The 20,897-nt window shown below is 41.2% G+C and overlaps 2 protein-coding genes across 4 annotated transcripts in view; one reads left to right on the forward strand and one right to left on the reverse strand.

Moving 5' to 3' along the window:
* ADCY4 (adenylate cyclase 4) overlaps positions 1-5,897 on the forward strand; it is a 129,081-nt gene extending 123,184 nt beyond the window's left edge. For all 3 annotated transcript variants that reach the window (XM_087947306.1, XM_087947308.1, XM_087947307.1), the window contains one exon: positions 2,628-5,897. In XM_087947306.1, the coding sequence (XP_087803432.1) occupies positions 2,628-2,780 (153 nt within the window). In that variant the 3' untranslated portion in view covers positions 2,781-5,897. The remainder of the gene's footprint in view (positions 1-2,627) is intronic.
* Positions 5,898-11,236: 5,339 nt separating this feature from the next.
* LTB4R (leukotriene B4 receptor) lies at positions 11,237-19,511 on the reverse strand. The gene is made up of 2 exons (XM_026687673.2): positions 19,242-19,511; positions 11,237-12,647 (listed from the first exon to the last, which is right to left on the reverse strand). Exon 2 carries the CDS (start codon positions 12,612-12,614, stop codon positions 11,541-11,543), a length of 1,074 nt encoding a protein of 357 aa, XP_026543458.1. The 5' UTR covers positions 12,615-12,647; positions 19,242-19,511; the 3' UTR covers positions 11,237-11,540.
* Between the last annotated feature and the right edge of the window lie 1,386 nt (positions 19,512-20,897).

Consider the following 20,897-nt stretch of genomic DNA (forward strand, 5'->3'; position numbering starts at 1 on the left):
AATCCACTATCTCTATTGCTTTGTTTAATAAAATGTGATGGAAGTATTTTCTTTTTATCATTCATTTATTTTGGTGGACTTCCTGATGCTCTCTGAGCTTGGTTGCTTGCTTGCAGATGTTTCATTACCCAACTAGGCTTACATCAGCACCACATTCAAAGAGAATCAAATACTTCAGAATTCAATACTAAATTATTGATTTACTGTTCTATTAGATCTTATTTTTGGGATACAACTTCTAGTGGCTTCCACAGAATATTATCCTAGATATGCACTTTTGTGCATTCCCCCACCAAAATATATTTGTCTGGTATAAGGCTTTCCCCTAAAGCAGGGGTGTCAAATTCAATTTCATTGAGGGTCACATCAGGGTTGTGTTTGACCTTGGGGGGCTGGGGGGGGGCAGGGCCAGGGTGGGCATGGCCAACTCAATGTCACTCACAAGCATCTGTTTTCAGCCATGATGGCCCTTCTGGGGTCCATTTTCAGCTGTGACGGCCACCTACAGCCCTCTACTAGCCAAAAGGGAGCTTGGGGACATAGCACATGGCATGCCCGGGTTCCATTTTTTTACTGTGATGGCCTCCTGCAGCCCTCTGCCAGTGAAAACAGAGCTGAGGAGGGCTGCACATGACCCTCCCGAGCTCCCTTTTCGCTGACAGAGGCACTGCAGGCCAGTCCTTCACTGTTTCCAGGGTGGGCCCATGGGCCAGATCTAAGCACCCCATAGGCCAGATCCAGCCCCCGGGCCTTGAGTTTGACACCTGCCCTAACGTAAACATTTTACTGTAGTGTTTTTGCTATATGGCTATTTTTTGTATGCCATTTACCCTCTTTCATTTTACTTTCATTTATATGGTGGCCCATTTACAGAAAGCACCTCTGGATGACGTACTTTTGGGTCAGGGTTTTTGAGCTGAATGCCAATGGGTTCCAGGAATGTTGTGTATATTCACGTTGTGGCTGATTGCATCAAATTGATCATCCCATTAGAGTAGGAGAGAAAACAATCTATGCCTGACATGCTTATGAAGAATCACCCACCCACCTGGAATTACATATCAAGGACTGGGGAATTATGGTCTGTTTCCTGGCCTTGAGTGTAGCTCAGCAAATCAGAACTGCACCAATTCATTGCCATCATTTGACATTCTGCAGATTAACCTAGACCAGAACTCTCCAAACATGGCAACTGCTGGATGAGGAATTCTGGGAGATGGAAGTCCACAATTCTCAAAGTTGCCAAGTTTGGAGGCCCCTGACCTAGTCTCCCTAAAGTCAGGATGGACTCACGATTGATTGTGGATGGACTCACGATTGTTTACCATGCACTTGCTTGTAAGTGGTAGAGTATATGCAAATATAATACCACAAAATGGTCCACTTTTTGATTCAGATAAGAAAAACATTGTTGGGAAAGTACCACCCCCCAAAAACAGATACATCTTCTGCAGAATCAATGTATGCTTTGTTTCCTGTCTTCTACAGGAAAGTTAAAAGAAGGACCTTGTCTGAAATGCATTAGAATTATTATTAGTAATTGTACCAGTGTATCTAGCACCTCCAAATTCAGTGCTTCCCCTTTACTTTTTTCATTCAACTCTAATTTAAATAAAATAATATATATAATATATCTCTCCCTCTTTGGTTGTCTTTGAAATCAGAGTACAGAATAATCAAGAGGAGCAAAATCTCCAGAGATATATTAAACTCAGGACAGGAGATGATTTTCCATTTTCATTCTATCTTTAACAACTACGCTGCTGAAATTCAGTAATGTGGGATCAGAAGGGTTCTAGGAGTTCAGGAAGAGAAAGCAACTGTTCAACATATGGTGCTGAGGTTAATATTTATTTATGCCATTCCACCCCACCATAACAAATCAATGTAATTTCTACATTAGTTTTACTTGCTTAATCTGGTTGAAACCAACTTGACTAAGAGAACAGCTATGTAAATAGTTTGCTGAGCCCCCTTTCTGATGAGGCATTTCACCTGAAAGTCTATGGAGACTCTCAACCATCCAGGTCATGATTGTCCTAAATATGCTTCCCCCCCCCCCCACAAAAAAGGGTAACTGGACTTTCTTGAGGTTATTTTCTTGAAAACATTTTGCTTCTCATAGAAGAACTGAAATGTTTCCAAAGAAAAACAAAACAAAAGAAGAAAATCCAGTTGCTTTTTGAAAAAAAAAAGCATCTTTGGGACTTCAGCTGAAACTTTTGACATCTTCTTGGGCCAAATAAAATCCAAAGTATCTTCTCCCATTAATTAAAAGTTATACCATTCATTCAGAAAGGAACAGTAATAAATAAGTTAAAATTGGTGAGTTGACAAGACAAAAATAACTGTATAGCTATATCTAAAAAGGTTAAATCATGGCAATTGGACCAAAGTTTATTAAACTGATTCATTTCATTACTCATTCAAGTAACTTCTTCAGTCAAAATGAAAAAAAATAAAAATAAATTAGGCAGAGAGTCAGAGAGTCATTGGAAAGTGCTAATTCTTGTCATACCAACTGCAGGCATTTCTCCCCAAAACATATTGCTAATGTCAATGAAGACTCAGTCATTTAGCTGTAGCTGTATCAACCACCTTTACATTCTCCTTCTTTCTTCTCCTAGGTCACAGAAGAGACAGCTAAAGCTTTGGAGACATTGGGCTACACTTGCTCCCTTCGTGGAGTTATCAAGGTCAAGGGCAAAGGTGAACTAAGAACTTACTTTGTCTGCACGGAAACAGCCCGTTCTTCCTCCCAAGCACCAATGTTGAGCTAAATCTCATGGGATGAAATTGAGACTCTCGAGGGTTGGAATTCTTGGTGAATTCCTCCTGGTACTTGGGAGCAGAGGTGGCTTATTTTAACAGACCTTTCTGGTTCTGTTGGAAGAGGCACTTTCCATGAAAATTGGGAGAGACAGATCCTAAGGAAGTCCCATTTTGCCTTGTATGAGGAAACCTCTAGCTCCATCACCACAGCGAACCCATGTTTAATTCAAGTCAGCAGAAGTGACCCACTAAGAGCATTTGTGATCCTCTCAAAAAGACAAGTTGGAACTTTCTCCTGATCTGAAGAAAGCTGGAATTCTCCAATCAACCTGAAGGCAACGGATCCTCCGTGTTCTACATGTTTGCTAATATGTGGTGCTTGATGATGATTTGTTCACAATGTTCTTTCAATCTGGTCTGTACTGCTATTACCAATCCACAACCACCATGTTCAGAAGTCCTTTAAACTCAACCCACTCTCAAACAAAATTGAGGATCAGCTTCACAGAGCCTCTAAAGATTGAGCGCATGGCATTGGTGACATTATGGGATGTGCAGATATCGCAACAGGCAGGTCACATTTAGAGTTAAGGATAATTTGAGAATGAAGGCAGTAGAGAAGTTATTATTCTACTGGTATTACTGGGGTATTTTCTAGTTGCATAGAGCTGGTTGGATATTGACTCAGATATATCTGATGGAAGTAGATTGGCAATTTTTTTTTAGGTCAACTTCCTGCTTGGTGCCCCAGCAACGCTTCCTTCTTTTGTGGTTTGTGTGTTTTGCAATGCTGGCATATGTTTGCCTGGCTAAGCAATTCATGTGGTTAAAGGAGCTTAACAACTAAGGGGATCTCCTTGCTCCCTCCCCCCGCTCTCTCTTTCTTTCTTTCTTTCTTTCTTTCTTTCTTTCTTTCTTTCTTTCTTTCTTTCTTTCTTTCTTTCTTTCTTTCTTTCTTTCTTTCTTTCTTTCTTTCTCCTCCTTCCTTGTTTCAGAATAAAAGAATAAAAGGACCTTGAAGATCTTCTAGTCCAACACCCTGCTCAGGCAGGAACCCTATACCATTTCAGACTCTTTAAAAACTTTCAGTGTTGAAGTACCTACAACTTTGGGAGGCAAGTCTTTCCACTGATTAATTGTTCTAATTGTCAGGAAATTTCTCCTTGGTTCTAGGTTGGTTCTCTGCTTGATTAGTTTCCATCCATTGCTTCTTGTCCTGCCTTCAGGTGCTTTGGAGAATGGATTGGCTCAGGGTGGGTTTCTACTGGTTCTGTCCACCTCTGTAGAACCGGTAACTCTGAATAGCAGCAGACATAGAACCAGTTCTATGTCTGCTGATGTTTTTGCCCACCCACCCACCCAGGCTCTTACCTGATCTTTATTTCCTGATTTTTCAACTTCAACTGCCAAACAAGGCACAGCTGCAGTTAAAAAAGCAGGAAAAGAGGGCTGTTTCAAAGGCTGCTTCTCTGCACAGCAGTGTGCTGATGACGATTTACAGGCGCATGGCTCCCAGCATGCAGGGAAGCTTGTAAATCCCAAACTGGTAGTTAACCCTGTCATATCCCACCCCTGGATTGACTCCTTTTTTGTGGCAACCTCTTAGATATTAGAACATTGCAATTGTCACTCCTTCCTTCCTTCCTTCCTTCCTTCCTTCCTTCCTTCCTTCCTTCCTTCCTCCCTCCCTCCCTCCCTCCCTCCCTCCCTCCCTATTTTAGAATTGGAAAAAAAGATGGACAATGTGTTTTAAACAATTGCAGCATAAACTTTACAAGAAATGGTGAGTGTACGGCACTGAGATTTAATCTCGGCATTGTGGTTTTAAAGCAGGAATGGACAATCCATGACCTTCCAGAGGCTAATCTACAGCTTCTAGCATCCCTTAGTTAATGGTGAAAAGAAAACCCAGGAAAATCATTGCCAGGATAGTTGAAGGGTGTGACATTCAACATTTCCTACTTTCTTTCCTTAAGGAACCATATTTAACAAGTTAGGTCCATTCTGAGGATTTTAAAAAAAAACCTCTTTCTGCCACATTGCTGAATTTGTGATCTGCATTGGTGTTGACCTGAATATAACAAGAGTAATTTCTTCCTGGAATCTCCTTAGCTGAGATTTCCAGTAATTTACAATGAGTAAAAGCAAAATCCCACTTGAAATCTGTTGTAAGTTTTCCAGGAAAGTGTTCACCAACCAGTGGGCCGGGGACCACCAGTTGTCCATGAGAAAAAATTGGTGGTCCGCAGAGAAATATCACCCCCAAAAGCACCCCCAAAAGCAATTAATCCAGGCTCTGTGCTGCTCACATGGCCCGTGGGAACACAAGACTTGTGTCGCTTGCATTCCAAACAACATGAGGTAGTGAGGGGAGGGGGAAAGGGTGGAAGGGGAAAACTTGCCCCACTCGCCCCACTTGCCTTGCCTGGCGACCTGGCTGCTTCTTTCCATTTCTTTCTTCTTCTGCTTTTGGCTCCATGCAAGGAAAGCAGCAAAGTCTTTCTTTCTCTCCCCCAAACTCCATCAGAAATGGAGGATCAGACGGAGGATCCTGCAAGGCATCCTGCTCCAAGGAGCTGTGTCTGCGCAACAAGTCTTGCAAAGACTCATTTCTGGCGGAGTTTGGGGTAGAGAAAGAAAGACTTCTGCTGCTTCTGCTGCTTTCCTTGCATGAAGCCAATAGTCTCTCTCTCTCTCTCCCCCTGAGAACAGAGCTGGAGACGGTATCCTGCAATCCCAAATAAAGAATCATCGATCGGTAGGAAAATAGGGCAGGGAATTTTCCTGCAGACTGTTTTTTTGGATTTTCTCAGGGTCTCTGGTCCACTGGATTTAAAATTATGAGTTTGGTGGTCCCTGAGGTCTAAAAGGTTGGCAACCCCTATTCCAGGAAGTGTGTCATGCAGTGTCTCTTACTGATGTAAAAGGAGGCCTTGCCAGAAAAAATGTCTCTATTCCAATTCTGTGTGCCCTCCCTCCCTCCCTTTTTCTCTCCCTCTCCCTCTCTCTCTGTCTCTCTCTGTTTCTGTCTCTCTCTCTCTCTCTCTTTCTGTATCCCCTTTACAACCAAAGCTGGCATATTTAAATTCTTGCAAAAATAAACAGTGTTATCTATTTTATTTGTACATCTTAAGTTGTCCAAGGACTGGTTTCATGTTGCCTGTTTTCTGTTAACATTTATAGGCTTGCAGGCCTTTTCCCTAAGAACTGTAGTTCTTGGCCAGGTTTTTTTTTTTAAAGAGCATTTATTGGTGGGAGTATAAAAGCTTTGCTTTTGCCAGGAAAAGAAAATAACCTTTAAATGCTGCCTTAAAGAGATACAAATGAGTTATATGAGAACCTGGAGGGTGCCAAATGTAATATTTTATTTATTTAGAAAATTTACATAGCCGTCTATTTGCTCACAGTGACTCTTGACAGCTTACAAGCAATAGAAGCACAGTATAGAAAATAAAAAATAACAAAACAATCACCCACCCACCCAACCAAGTGACAACACACAGTCAAATGAGCTGTTTGATGGGGGGGCTCCATTTCACTCTGGATTCCCCAGGTCCACTGGCAAAACCAAGTCTTCAGGGCTTTACGAAAGACTGTCAAAGTGGGGGCCAGTCTAATTTCTGAATGGATGAGATTCCAAAGAGAGGGAGCTACCACAGAGAATGCCCTTCTTCTGGGTCCCACCAGATGTATTCCCTTAGGGGACAGGAGAGGCAACATTCCATGCCTCCCTGCTCTAGTGGGTCAGGTGGATGTGACCAGATAACTTAGTCCTAAGCCATGAAGGGCTTTAAAGGTGACAATCAGCACCTTGAATTGCACCCAGAAGCAAATTGGCAACCCATTACAGCCCCCATTGGAGAAGTGACACATGTGCACCAGAGGTGGTATTCAGCAGGTTCTGACCAGTTCTGGAGAACTGGTAGCGGAAATTTTGAGTAGTTCAGAGAACTGGCAAATACCACCTCTGACTGGCCCCACCCCATCTATTCTCTGCCTCCCGAGTCCCAGCTGATCAGCTGGGTCTTCTTTTGTTGTCCTGGGCAACAGAGGACAACAGAGTGGAAAGCAGGTTGGTGGGATGGGGAGGCAATGGAGATTTTGCAGTAACCTTCCTTCCTCCAGGAGTGGGAGGGAATGGGGATTTTACAGTATCCTTCCCCTGCCATGCCCACCAAGCCACATCCACAGAACCGGTAGTAAAAAAATTTGAATCCCACCACTGATGTGCATGCTGAGCTCTGCACAAAACCATGTGGCCCACTGCATTTTGATTCCCGAAAAACTGCTCTGCATTCAGTATACCCATGGAGGATAAGTTTGTCCAGTATGCATAGCATTTGCATGAATCTCACAACCATTCCACTCAGTCATCTAGTGAAGACAGACTCTTGCCCATTTGTTTTGCCCAGAATATACTTCGCTGAAACTTAAATGGTTATAGAAGTAGCATAAACTGAATCTGAGTTTCTCCCATGCAAACAACACAAAGGAAAATCCCCTCTCCCAAGCCCCCCAACCCAGCCCGGTCATTCCCTGGTTACCTGCAAATGTCCAATCAGGTTCCTGTATATTGCTTAGCAAACAGGTGCTCAATTCCAAGGTCCCCAGCTCTGCATATTCTTAGTTGACCTTGGCCATAGTTTCTCACAAAGTGCAGCTGGGTTTCCATCCCCCACTTTCTTCTTTACATTCCAATCTTTCCCTATATCCCTCCCCCCCACACACCTGCACTAATGCCAGGCTGTCAACTCATGATGTTTGAATAGGTGAGATGCAGCCATGAAAATTCATTCTGCTGTGTCAGGCTTCAAATATTGCTTCTGAGAATGTCTTCAGATTCCCACAACAGATTTACTCACCTGCGGATGGAGTTAACGGGCAGAAGTTCTATGAATGCGCGTGACTCACGTAAAAATCTGAGAGTTGACAAAAATATTTCCTCCCCCTCCCTCATTTCAGAATCTACAAATAGTGCAGAAACATATGTCAAATTTCACAAGGTTCTCCTGTGTTAATTTAGAGAGGAAAAGAAGTATTACTTAGCTTTCATAAAATTGCAACGTGCTGCATGCAAACTTGAGGGCTGTGTAAGATTTGAAAATACAGGTGGTCCTTGACTTATATTGAGCCCAGAGTTTCTGTTGCTTAAACAAGACAGTTCTTAAATGCCCCATTTTATGACCTTTCTTGCCACAGTTAAGTGAATCTCTGCAGCTGTTAAGTTAGGAATATGATAGTTAAATGAATCTGGCTTCCTCATTTACTTTGCTGGTCAGAAGGCCACAAAATGAGATCATTTGATCCCAGGTTCTTGCAACTATCATAAATATGAATCAATTGCCAAGCATCTGAATTTTGGTCACAAGACAATGGGGATGCTGCAATGGTTTTTAGTGTGAAAAACGGTCATAAGTCCCTTTTTTCAGTGCCATTGGAACTTTGAACGGTCACTAAATGAACTGTTGTAAGTCGAGGACTACCTGTAGTTTGAAAAGTATGTTTTCCAGTGCACAGGAAAGATAAGCCCTAACTGCAGCTCTTGAATACAGCTGTGTCTTGTCCCATGCAGCTGTCATGGGAATTGGGGGAAAGACGCAGTTGCTTTCAAGAGTTGTGTTTCAGTATCTCTTTGTATTCTGAAAGACCTTTCTTCTTCTTCTTCTTCTTCTTCTTGTGCCATATCCATCATCGGATGTTGGCTATCATGTTGGTGATCCTATTTTTATCAACAGCTGCACAAAAAAATGCTGTTGAGTTTTGTCCAAACCACTTCTTTAGATTTTGAAGCCATGATGTTCTTCTTCTGTCTGAACCTCATTTGCCTTCAATCTTTCCCTGGAGGATTAAGTGAAGTATGCTGTATTTTTCTGGGTGTTGCATCACATGTCCAAAATATTATAACTTTCACTTTTTTATGGTTTTGAAGATTTCCCTTTGCTTCCCCAAGTGGCTTATCACCTCCTCATTTCTGATTTTGTCAACTTATACATAACAGCCATCTGTAAATCCACATTTCAAATGCTTCTAGTTCCTTCAAGTGACTTTCTGTCAAAGACCAACTCTTTACTCCGTAGAGCAGGACAACAAAAATATAACATCTGACAAGCTTGATTTTTAATCTTAGGCTTATGTTGTGACTACAGAAGACCTTTTTCATTTTAAAGAATGCTGTTCGAGCTTTCCCTATTCTTGGTTTTACTTCAGTGGTCATGTTCCACCTTTCATGTAAATTAGAATCAAGGTATGTGATCCTTTCAACTTTTTCTAGTGGCATTCCTTCCAAAGTTATTGGTGGTAAATTAATTAATTGTTTGCTGATGACCATGATCTTGATTTCTGAGGTGTTAAGCTTCAAGCCATATTTTTCAGATATTTCTGTGACTGTTGAAGAATTTAAGGTCTTCATGCTTACTGGCAAGCAGAACTGTGCCATCAGCATATCTTAAATTGTTGATCCGAACACTGTTTACTTTGAGGTCAGCATCAGTGGTGGTATGCTACTGGTTCGATCCGGTTCAGCTGAACTGGTAGTAAAAAAGGCCTCCAACCATCAGCTGAAAGGAGAAAGAAGAGAAAAGGGCAGGATTGGCTCTCCCACCTGCCTCTCAGCTTTTCTCTTCTGTTTCCTCTTAGCTGATTGGTACTGCAGGCCTCAGCTGGTGAGTGAAAAGCTGCATGTACGCATTAGGGGCGCGTGCGTGTGATCACCAAACTGGTAGTGGAACAGGTAGAATCTCACTGCTGGCCAGCATCGATGTTTTCTAGTGCTGCGGTGAAAATTGATTCAGAGTAGATATTAAACAACAAAAGATCTTTGTGGAATCAAAATACTATCCAATCCTGAAAGATTCAGTGGCCTCCTTGAAGGACTAAATAAGCTGATTATTTTGATTCAGGGAGTCAGGACTGTCCCAAAGCTTGCTGCCAAGCAAAGAACAAGATGGCAGACTAAACACCCCCCACCCCTCCCTGAAGACAGGATGGGTAATCCTCAGCTTACAACCATTCATTTAGCAACCAAATTACAATGGTACTGAAATTCTGGTCCCGATTGTGGTTGTAAGTTGAGGACTATCTGTAATTTAGGATGTGGAATGAAGTTAGCTCTAGTGGCCCATATTAATCTGTTCTGCAATGTTTTGGTCTCCTGACATTCTACTTCAGAACTTTCAATTACCCTTAAGCATACATTCTTTTAACCATAGTCCCAACAAGCAAACAAAAAGTTTGTATATTAAGTCCACCATAAGATCCTGCTGCAGTGTTGTACATGAAAGCCAGCCAAATTTCAAATGTATGTAGTTACAACTTCCATCCCATATTTTAAACACTTGCCCTTGTATGTAGCTCTATGGCCAGGTATTAATTATATATAATAAATGTCTTTTTATTGTAATGTAGATATGAAATACAGTTCAAAATGTTTGAGCATTACCTTCTCCCATTGGCCACTTAGAGCAGGGGTGTCAACTTTGATGTAATTATGGGCTGCATCAGGGTTATGTTTGACCTCAGGGGGCCAGGGATGGGTGTGGCCAGGATGGCCATGGCCGGCTTGAAATCACTCGTGTCAGGGGCACTCTGGATCGAGTGCTCTGCCAGGGAAAATGGGCTCCTGAGCTTTGTTTTCAGCTGGGACAGCCTCCTGTGGCCATCTGCCAGTGAAAATGGAGCCCCCCCCCTCGCTTCATTTTTGCTGGCAGAGGACTGCAGGAGGTTGTCTTGGCCAAAAATGGAGCTCAGGACGGCTGTGTGTGGTTCTCCCGAGCTCTATTTTCATTGGCAGAGGCACTGTGGGCCAGACTTTTACTGTTTCCATGGCAGCCCTGTGGGCCAGATCTAAGCACCCCACAGGCCAGACCCAGCGCCCGGGTCTTGAGTTTGACACCCCTGACTTAGAGGGATGCAATATTTTTTTTTTGCAGATATCAGGACTTAAGCTCTTTATGATTCCTCTTTCTCTGGAGATAGAGATAGATGATAGGTAGGTAGGTAGGTAAGTAGATGATAGATAGATAGATAGATAGATAGATAGATAGATAGATAGATAGATAGATAGATAGATAGATAGATAGAGGTGAGAGACAGAAATGAAATGATAAGATTCAGGGCAACAAAACACTCCAGTAATACTAACAAAATATTAACAAAAGGGAAGGTCTCAAAAGGGAAGGTCTTAGAGGGAAGGTCTCAAGAAGGAATAGCAAAGCATAAAGCACATTTTTCTTCTCTCAAAACAATTGCAAACTAATGCATAAAGACAGGGAGGGAAGCATTCCACAAAAGTTGTGTCAATTGATTTGAAAGTGGAAAAAAGAGGAAACAAGAGTTTGGTTTGTCTAAAACTGAAATTGGACAAACCCTGCTCTGATTTTAAATGTAGAATTAGGGTGGGGTCAGACTGTGTGCAAGTTTGGTGTTTCATGCTCTCTAAAGTTTAGCATTTAATGAACACAGTGTCACAGATCCATCTTTTCACATGTTCAGACAGGTTTTCACTGTCCTTGCCACAATCTTTGGGAAATGCTTCTTAAACACAATATTATAATATAATGACAAATAATAATAAACCTCTTCATATTTAGTCCCTGCAATTCCTTGCCAACAAATACAAGCCATGTTGCTGAATGAAATGAGTAAGAAATGAAACTGCCTACCTCATACAGAAGAAGATACAGAGAAAAGTAAGAGAGAACATTTCTATAGATCTTTAAAAAAACTAACAACAAAAGTCTGAATGTCCCCCCTTGTCCCTAGTTTCAAGTTCATGGGAGCAGGTTCAAGCCTTTTCCACCTTCTTGAGCTGAGCTACTTTCTGTAGGGTTAGTAGACATAGTTAACAACTCTGGTTTCTCATTATTTAAGGGTTCTGTCTTAGCATCTCGGTCTCGGGTTGTACCATGTTTTACACTGGACATCTCTGAGGCTGTTCCTTCAAAGAGTTTGGCCATGAAACCAATACCAGATGATCGGATTAAGGAGCCTCCGCTGAAAGTGTAGAGGATGGGGTTTACACTGCTACTGAAGAAGGCAAGGGCCACCAAAATGGGCCTACCCTTCCTCCCTGCGATTTGAACCTTTGACGAGCCACTCCACAGACCAATCACATCTAGAAGGTTGACAATATGGTAAGGAAGCCAGAAAAGAGCGAAGGCTATCACAATGAGGCTAATGAGTCGGCTGGTCCTGCGTTTCTGACGGAAACGAGTCCCTTTGAGGCGTTGACTAATCATCCCGTAGCTGTAGACAACAATGGTAAAAGGCAGCAGAAACCCAGTGATGGTTTCAAAGAGGTTCTGGAAGACTAACTCCTTACCTCCTTGGTGACACAAAATGCAGTACGATGTGCTGTTATGAGTCACCACTTTCCGGTAGAGGAGAGAAGGCACAGCTAAGAAAAGGCTCATCACCCAAATCGCAAACACCAAAAGCCGGATGGTGCGCCTGGTACGGATTTTCTGTGAGACAAAAGGTTTGGAAACAGCCAGGCAGCGGTCAAGGCTCATGAGAGCAATGAGGTAAACACTGGCATACATGCTGACCCCACAGATGTAGTAGCAGATTTGGCAGACAGCCTGACCCATTTCCCATTTCTTGGCACTTAGGAATCGCAGGAAGAGAGGGGCGGTGAGGAGCACTGCCAGGTCAGCGATGGCTAAATGAAGAATGAGGAGGCAGGTGACTGTCCGCTTGCGAACCCAGCAAATGGCTGTCCACACTACGAAGGCATTGCCAGGGAATCCCAAGATGAAAGCAAGCGACAGTACCCCTATGCCTATCGAGGCTCCTGACAGAGGCTTGGAAGATGTATTGTTTTGGTTTTCAATACAATTAGCCATGGTCCTGTTAGCGGTCAGGAGGTGGAGTAGGCACTGTGAAAAAGAGAAGAGAAGCAGAAAACATTGTTAAAATCCTATGTGCCGCTCTCTTCTTCCATCTTAAAAGCCTCGTGGTTCTTAGCTTGTCAACAACTGACTGTAAATCAGTCCTCTACAATGATAATTTTTGGGTTTCCTATCCAAGAACATTCAAAGGAGCCCTGTGTTGCCAGCTGGCCTAATGAAGTGTGTCAAAACTTAACTAGAGGAGGAACTGGATAAAGAAACAAAACCATCCCACCATCCATTTGTATGATACTGCCACCTGTTTTTGTTCTTTGTTTCTATCACAATCTATCAACAGATTCTCCCTCTGGGCAGGCTTCCCATCTAAGTGGAAGTTTAGAATTTAAATGATAAATAGTGGCACCCAACATCACTGTGAGCTAAAAGTACACAAACTTCTAGTTCTTCTATGCTGATGGAGCAATTTCCTTTGCAGTTGTTACACAAATTGTGAGGCAACAATTTAATGATGTGGAAATAATGGTAAGTAGACTTTGGATATGAAATTGCTGCTTAGAGTGACTTCCTTCCTTCCTTCCTTTCCTTCCTTCCCCCTTCTTTCTTTCTTTCTTTCTTTCTTTCTTTCTTTCTTTCTTTCTTTCTTTCTTTCTTTCTTTCTTTCTTTCTTTCTTTCTTTCTTTCTCTCCTTCCTTCTTTCCTCCCTCCCTCCCTCCTCCCTCCCTTTCTCTCTTTATTTCTCTTTCTCTCACCCCCTTCCTTACATGAAGCAGGTTAAATTCAAGTAGAAGGAAATGTTATAGTTTTCTGTGATCTCCAGGAAAAAAAAATGATGCATCCTTTCCTTTCAGTCAAGGTTAGAATAAGAGGAACTGCATTTTTAGGATACATGAAATTTTTGGTTTGCACCTTATTGCGGTTTAATGTTGATGGAACAGATTGTTCTCCAGTTGCATAATCCAATGAGATATATCTACGTATATCTGGACAGCTATTTATTATCAGTGAAAGGATACCAAAATTTGTGCCTCTTTGTTGGTAACCAATGGAGACCAAAATCCTCAAAACCATAGTTAATGTGAGCGTAACTTTCATTGGTCCCCTGCCATAAACTTTGCTATTCCTATGCTTATTTGCTTAGATTATGCTGGCTGAGGAATTTTGGGAGTAGAAGTCCATTTATCCTAAAGTTGTAGAGGTGGAGAAACACAAGTTTAGATTATTTTAATTAGGTAAACTTCAAACAGTAGCATAATACCGACCTTTGGTATAACTTTTCTTTACAAAATTGTCTGTGAGGCCTCAAGAACACCAAGAAAATCTCTACTGTTCATTTAGGAATGTGGCCACTTGTCCAATAAAAAAAAGAATAAAGAATATTCTGAAGGACCAGAAACCAGTGACAGAAAACTAGTTTCCCTTCTGTCATCCCATTTGGTATGGCTGCCATTTTGGAACAGCATCCATAGAGCAGTATTCATTGCTGCATTGACAAGTAAGTCAGTGGTGGGATTCAATTTTTTTTACTACCAGTTCTGTGGGTGTGGCTTGGTGGATGTGGCAGGGGAAGGAGACTGTAAAATCTCCAGTCAGAGGTGGGATTTGCCAGTTCTCCGAACTACTCAAAATTTCTGCTACCAGTTTTCCAGAAGTAAGTATGTAAATTGGGTGATCCACCAGGTGGAGTGCAAATGCTCAAGTTTAATGGTCTATGTCTATGGAGATTCTTAGTCATTCAGGTTATGGTTGTCCCAAAGGTGCTTTTTTTCAAGAGGCAACTGACTTTCTGGTTTTCTTTTGAAGACATTTCAAAGAAAAACATCTTCAAAAGGAAAACCAGAAAGTCCAATTTCCTCTTGAAGAAGACACCTTTGGGACTTCAGTGACCTATGGTTCTTCACAGTTACTTGTGTACAAGGCAAGAAAATTATTTGAGTTACTTCAACTTCCTGACATCTGCATTTTCACAGCTTCATTTGCTCCCATGAGCATTAACAGAAGCTAACCACACATTTCCAAGGTATGTGTGGCTTCTCAGTAACCTCCCCAAACCATAGGTAGGACTCAGTTGCTGAAGACTTAGAACATTGGAACATAGAGTTGGAAGGGGCCTTGGGGGTCTTCTAGTCCAACCCCTGCTCAAGCAGGAAATCTTATACCGTTTCAGACAAACAGTTGTCCAGTCTTTTTTTGAAAGCCTCCATTGATGGAGCACCCATAACTTCTGAACGCAAGCTATTCCATTGGTTGATTGTTCTAACCATTAGGAATATTATCCTTAGGATAGCTTCTCTCCTTGGTTAGTTTCCATCCATTGTTTCTTGCCTTGCTTTTTGGTGCATTGGAAAATAGTTTGACCCTTCAGCTTTGTAGGAGCCCCTCAAATACCAGAATGCTGCTATTATGTCTCCCCTAGTCCTTCTTTTCACTAGATTAGACATACCCAATTCCTGCAACTGTTAGGTTATATGTTTTAGCCTGAAGTCTCCTAATCATTCTTTTTTTAAAAATTTTTTTTTATTTTTTACAACAAACATACAGACAAAACATAAAAACATAAAACCCTCTTTCAGTTATATACATACAGTGTGTCAGTTGGTTACAATTTTTGTGCTACCCTATTTTTTACCATTATTCACAAGTTATATAAATTCTCACCTTATCAATCTAATTTGTTCTTATGTAATATCTATTATTAATCATTCATTTAACTAAACTATTTTTCCATCATTCTATACGAGATATTCTAAATTTCATTATGGTTTAATCTTATACATTCATTCAATGGCTATATATTTTATATTGTATTCTATATCAATCTATTAACTTTTATTATAAAGCTTGCTAATCTATTTCTTTACCATGTCTTTTTATCTAACCATTGATAAAATAAATCCCATATCATATAAAATTGTTTATCTTCTTGTTCTCTAATTTCAAACGTCAATTTACTCATTTCACCACAGTCCATGATTTTCTTAATAATTTCCTCCTGCATAGGTATTTTTTCATTTTTCCAATTCTTAGCAAATACAATTCTAGCTGCTGTTAAAACATTTACAATCAAATATTTCAATTCTTTATTGTATATTTCTGGTATAATTCCCAATAAGAATATCTCAGGTTTAAAGTCTATGTGTTGTTTTATCATTTTTTCCAACCATGTGTGGATTATAGTCCAATATCTTTTTGCATCCGAGCACGTCCACCACGTATGGTAATATGAGTCAGGTATCTGATGACATTTCCAACATTTATCCAATTTATTCTTGAACATCTTCGCAATTCTCATCGGGGGTAAGTGCCACCATCTTATACAAATTTTCTTTACATGCGGTTGGCCTCTGAGCCATTCTTGTTGCTCTTCTCTGCACTTTTTCCAGGGCCTCAACATCTTTTTTATATTGTGGTGACCATAACTTGATGCACTATCCCAAGTGTGGTCTTACTAAGGCTTTGTAAAGTAGCACTAGAACATTATGTGATCTTGATTCTACCCATCTGTTAATGCAGTCTAGGATAATGCTTTTCTTTTTCTTCTTCTTGTAGGACCTATTTTTTAAAGAGAATTAAAACCTGATCCTAGATTTAAAATACCCTGGAGTACAGTCCTTGACATTTGATTTGCAACTGTTCTTACTTTTCTGTTGGTGCTGGGGGAAAAAAAAGACTTCTGGCAGTCTCACACTTATGACTGTCAGAGTATACCTATTGTCACATCACCACAAGTAAGGTACTTGACAACAAAAGTGTATTTTATTACTGTTGCAGTGTCCTGATATCATGAGATTGCCATTTGTGATCTTCTCTGCTGGCTTCTGACAAGCAAAATCAGTGGGGGGACCTGGATTCATTAAAAAGCTGCATGACTCACTTAAGGGCAAAAAAAGTTATAAAATTGAGCACGGTCACAGAATGATACAGTTAATGACTGCATCACATAGAGACAGAAGTTCCAGTCCCACGTGGCTATAAATCAAGGATGAACTATGTCTGCAGGTTGTCTGAATCATAGTTGCTGCAAATTGCCAACAACGTATTACACAAACCTAGAGCTGAATGTGCAAGGTTTCAGATAGACAGTGAGCATTTGGTGTTCTTAAGTTCCTTAAATTTTGTCATCTTTTATTTAAAGGAAAGAAAATGAAGAGTGTTACTAAGTTTACACTGACCAGATTTTCCTTCTTTCCTTCCTTCTTTCCTTCCTTCCCTTCCCTTTCTTTCTCTTGCCTTCCTGCCTCTGCTTTCCTTCTTTCCTTCTTCCCTTCTCTTTCCTTCCCTTTTATTTCCTTCCCTTCCCTGCCTGCCTCTGCCTTCCTTCTTTCTGTCAGGTTCCAAGTAAGGCAACCATTATAAAACTCTGAGGTACTTCAATTCCTCAAATAACAGGTTTATTAGGATACACCATCTTGGCACTAACTAGTGGAAAGCCAGTACTGAAAGTTTCCTGGCTTTCCACATCAATTTTCTCAATTTTCCAAAACAATGTGTCCCATTGTCCAACCAGGATGTGAAATGGTTTCCTGGAAATTTTGCTCCTCCTTCCTCTGACCAGGCAGTCGTGGGAACGTGGCTAACTCATTGTCCAGCTATGTTATTTTGGTTGGAACTCCATCCACCTCAACTCTCCCCCGCTTTGAGCTCCCAAATGTAACAGATAATAGATAATCCTACACCATTTCTGACAAATGGCAGTCCAATGTGTATCAAACTGACACACTCCCAAATGGGAGGCCCCACACTATTTCTAACAAATGGCAGTCCAGTGTGTCAAACTAAATTCATTATGAATAACCCAGACATACAGCAATCCACCACCAAATCAAATTCAAGCTTGATACTTTTCTTCTTTCCTTTCTTCCCTTCCCTTGCCTGAACTCTGAAGGCATTAATCAAAAACAGAGGATGATTAGGGCCAATGTTTATCCAATATCTTCAATTAATGGCCGTCATGCAGGAAAGATGACGTTAGAAAGAAATAGCAACAAGTCAAGAAAATGTGTTGTGTGATTTAGTAGTATACAAGTAGTCTTCAACTTACAACAATTCATTTAGTGACCACATTACAACGGCACTAAAAAAAGTGACTTATGACTATTTCGCACACTTATAATCATTGTATTACCCTTGTGGTCAAAATTCAGATGCTTGGCAACTGGCTCATATTTATGACAATTACAGTTTCCTGGGGATATGTGAACCCCTTTTGCAACCTTCTGTCCAACAAAATCAACGGGGAAGCTAGATTAACTTAACAACTGTGTTATTAACCCTAACAATTGCAGGGATTCACTTACCAACGGTGGCAAGAAAAGTCGTAAAATGGGGCAAAACTCATCTAACAAATATTTCACTTGGCAATAGAAATTTTGGGCTGAATTGTGGTTATAAATTGAGGATTACCTCATGTTACATCTCCCTATTTTTTTCCTGTTTAAGATGGAAGCTTGCAGAGCTTGCTATTACTATTATTATTATTAAGACAGGTTGTAAAATGGAAGCTTAGAATGAAGAGAAGGAATAGATTATAATACAATAGCAATAAAAATATCTGTTGATTAACAATGGCAAATTCTGTACTTTGTGTTTCAATGCATAGAACAAAATCTGTGCCAGTTAGCATAAAAAATGTTAGGAGAACAAGGTTAAATTTTTGGTTGATCTATGAAAGGAAAATATCTCTTCTAAGATTATGGTTTGTAGAATCTACAGACTCCTTATCTAAAATCAACAATCAAAATTTGGAGGCCAATTTCTCTCTCATGCCCATTTATGCAGATTAAACAGATTATCCCCACACACATACACACAAAAGCCAAATCAGAACAAAAATATTTTCTGTGGGAGAGCAGAAAGATCAGTTTTGCAAAGTGCCTTATTCTGACATTATTATTGTAAGCAAAGAAAGCACCCCATTTTCCAGCAAATTGGAAGAAGTTTTCTAACTAACAGTTTTTCAGACATGAATATCACCTCAGGAAAAGAAAGAGAAAAACAATATCTCTTTACATTTAGCCCCTAACAACATTTCTACATTGGATATCTAACAAATGTGCTGTTTTATCTATCAAATGTAATAATAATAATAAAAAATAATAACAACAACTATAATAATAATAAATACAAAAATAGCTGAAGTCACTGGCTGAGCACACTGTGAAGCCATGAGGTCAAATCAATCTGAATCTGCCAATTTTCCCCTCAAAATCTCAGCTCTAAGAACTTGGCTGTGGAAATGTGGAAGCGAGGAAAATTGCATTGGTTAAAACGGATCAAAGTTTTTCCTCACTATGTAATTCACATGAACTTTCACTATGCCCTGGACTCATTAATCTCATAAAGTTGTCATGGGATCAAATGAGAGAAGTCACAGACCTTTCTGGGCAATCAGGAAAAAGGATAGGCTGTAAACACTACCATGATTTATTTGTAGCCCAACACTCCTCCCAAGGAGCATTGTTCCTTGTCATCCCAGACAGTTTCCAACAAATCCTTTTTCAACTAAGCTTGGCTAAGAAGCCTTCTCCTTCTGGGGTTCCTGCTTGACTTCCCAACCAGAAGCTGGGTGCACAATCCAGTGCACTACACAACTTCTTTATATTGAAATGAGAAGAGCATGCTTACCCTTCAATTTTCTTTCTCAGCTCTTCTTTCAATCTCCTGCTTCTGTCTTCTTCTGAGGCCAGCCTCTCACTTTGTCTTGTACTTTGTGGAGTTTTTTCTTTTTATTTGCTCAATCTCTTTTTTTGGTCACAGCACCTTCCACTAACTCAAAAAGGAAGTGATAGCAACTTTCAGAGAAGTTGGGTAAGAGATTTTTTTTGGTTTAATTTAAAAACAGTGATGAGTTATTGTAGACACAGGCAGCTTCTGGAGTTGATTGTGTGTATGTGTGTGTGTATTTGTGTGTGAGTGAGTGTGAGTGCTTATCTGCACTGATGTTGCCTTCTTTTTTGTCCTTTTTGGCTTCTGGATTTCATGAACTCATGCTGCCTGTCCCCCCCTTTCCCCCCTCTTTTTTTAAAAAAACCTTTGATACAGAGTGTACAGCTGTACAAATACATATCCACAGAGATATATGCTCACTTCCCTCTTTCAAAAAAGTACATCAACAATACTCTGCTTTCATGGAGAAAATCCATCTTTGTGGTCTCTAGGAATCTAAAACAGATAATCAATCAATTGTTCTGTGCTTGCTTTATTATTGTGGTTCATCATGTAGTCATACAGATGTTAAGACTGGATTTGGCATTTTCATCAAGTCTTTTCCCAGGACCAAAAATAAACAGATGTGGATTCCAAGGGTGCTTTTTCTGTAGGCAACTGGACTTTCTTGTTTTTTCTTTGAAGATGTTTCTCTTCCCATCCAAGAAGCTTCTTCAGCTCTGACAGGATAGTGGGGAAGGGAAGGATCTATATTCCTTGGAGACAGCTTGTCATTTGAATCCTTTTAGACAGTGATCCCCAACCTTTTTGATGCCGCGGCCCGGTACCGGCATCAGCTGGGCGCCGCGCCCGGTACGGCATCAGCTGGGCGCCGCCATCTTTTTTGATGAAAAGTGCTTCTGGTGACCTCACCGGAAGCACGTTTCGCCAAAAAAGATGGCGGCCAAGCTCGTGAGCTTTTCCGGTAGAAATGGCTTTCTACCCGAAAAGCTCATCGAGGCTGAGCGCCGCCATCTTTTTGATGAAAACGTGCTTCCGGTGAGCTTTTACCTGGAAAAGCTCACCAGAAGCACTTTTTCATGAAAAAGATGGCGGCGCCCAGCAAGCCGCGGCCCGGTAGGAGTTGTTCCGCGGACCGGTACCAGTCCGCGGACCGGTGGTTGGGGACCCCTGCTTTTAGAGGGTCATTGAAGCACTTGGAGGTTTATCCAGGGGTAGGCTACTACCAGTTCTCACCGGTTTGGGTGAACTGGTTGTTAATTTTATGGCCAGTTCGGCAAACTGGCAAATCCCACCCCTGGCTGGCCCTGCCCACTCTGTCCTGCCCTTTTAGGAGTCCCCACATGGCTCATTTGGATCACAGGTAAGTGCAGGGCCCATGTGGAGGCTCAGGGAGGGTGAAAAATGGGTCTCCCGGAAGTTCCAGGAGGTTGGAAATGAGCCTATTTCTGGCCTCCAGAGAGCCTCCAGAGCCCGGGGAGACTGTTTCGTCCTCCTGGAGGCTCGAGGAAAGCCTCCGAAGCCTGGGGAGGGCAAAAATGGTGCAGGAGGCCGACTAGGCCACACCCACCATGACCACACCCACCCAGCAACTGGGCAGAGAACTGGTTGTTA

Source organism: Notechis scutatus, chromosome Z, assembly GCF_049901735.1.
Source record: "Notechis scutatus isolate UNSWTSFEM ecotype Mainland chromosome Z, rNotScu1.2, whole genome shotgun sequence".
NCBI classification, from domain to species: Eukaryota; Metazoa; Chordata; class Lepidosauria; order Squamata; family Elapidae; genus Notechis; species Notechis scutatus.

What these genes read in the sequence shown, in the direction of transcription:
- LTB4R (XM_026687673.2), bottom strand. Translation starts at nt 12,614, where the DNA reads ATGGCTAATTGTATTGAAAACCAAAACAATACATCTTCCAAGCCTCTG.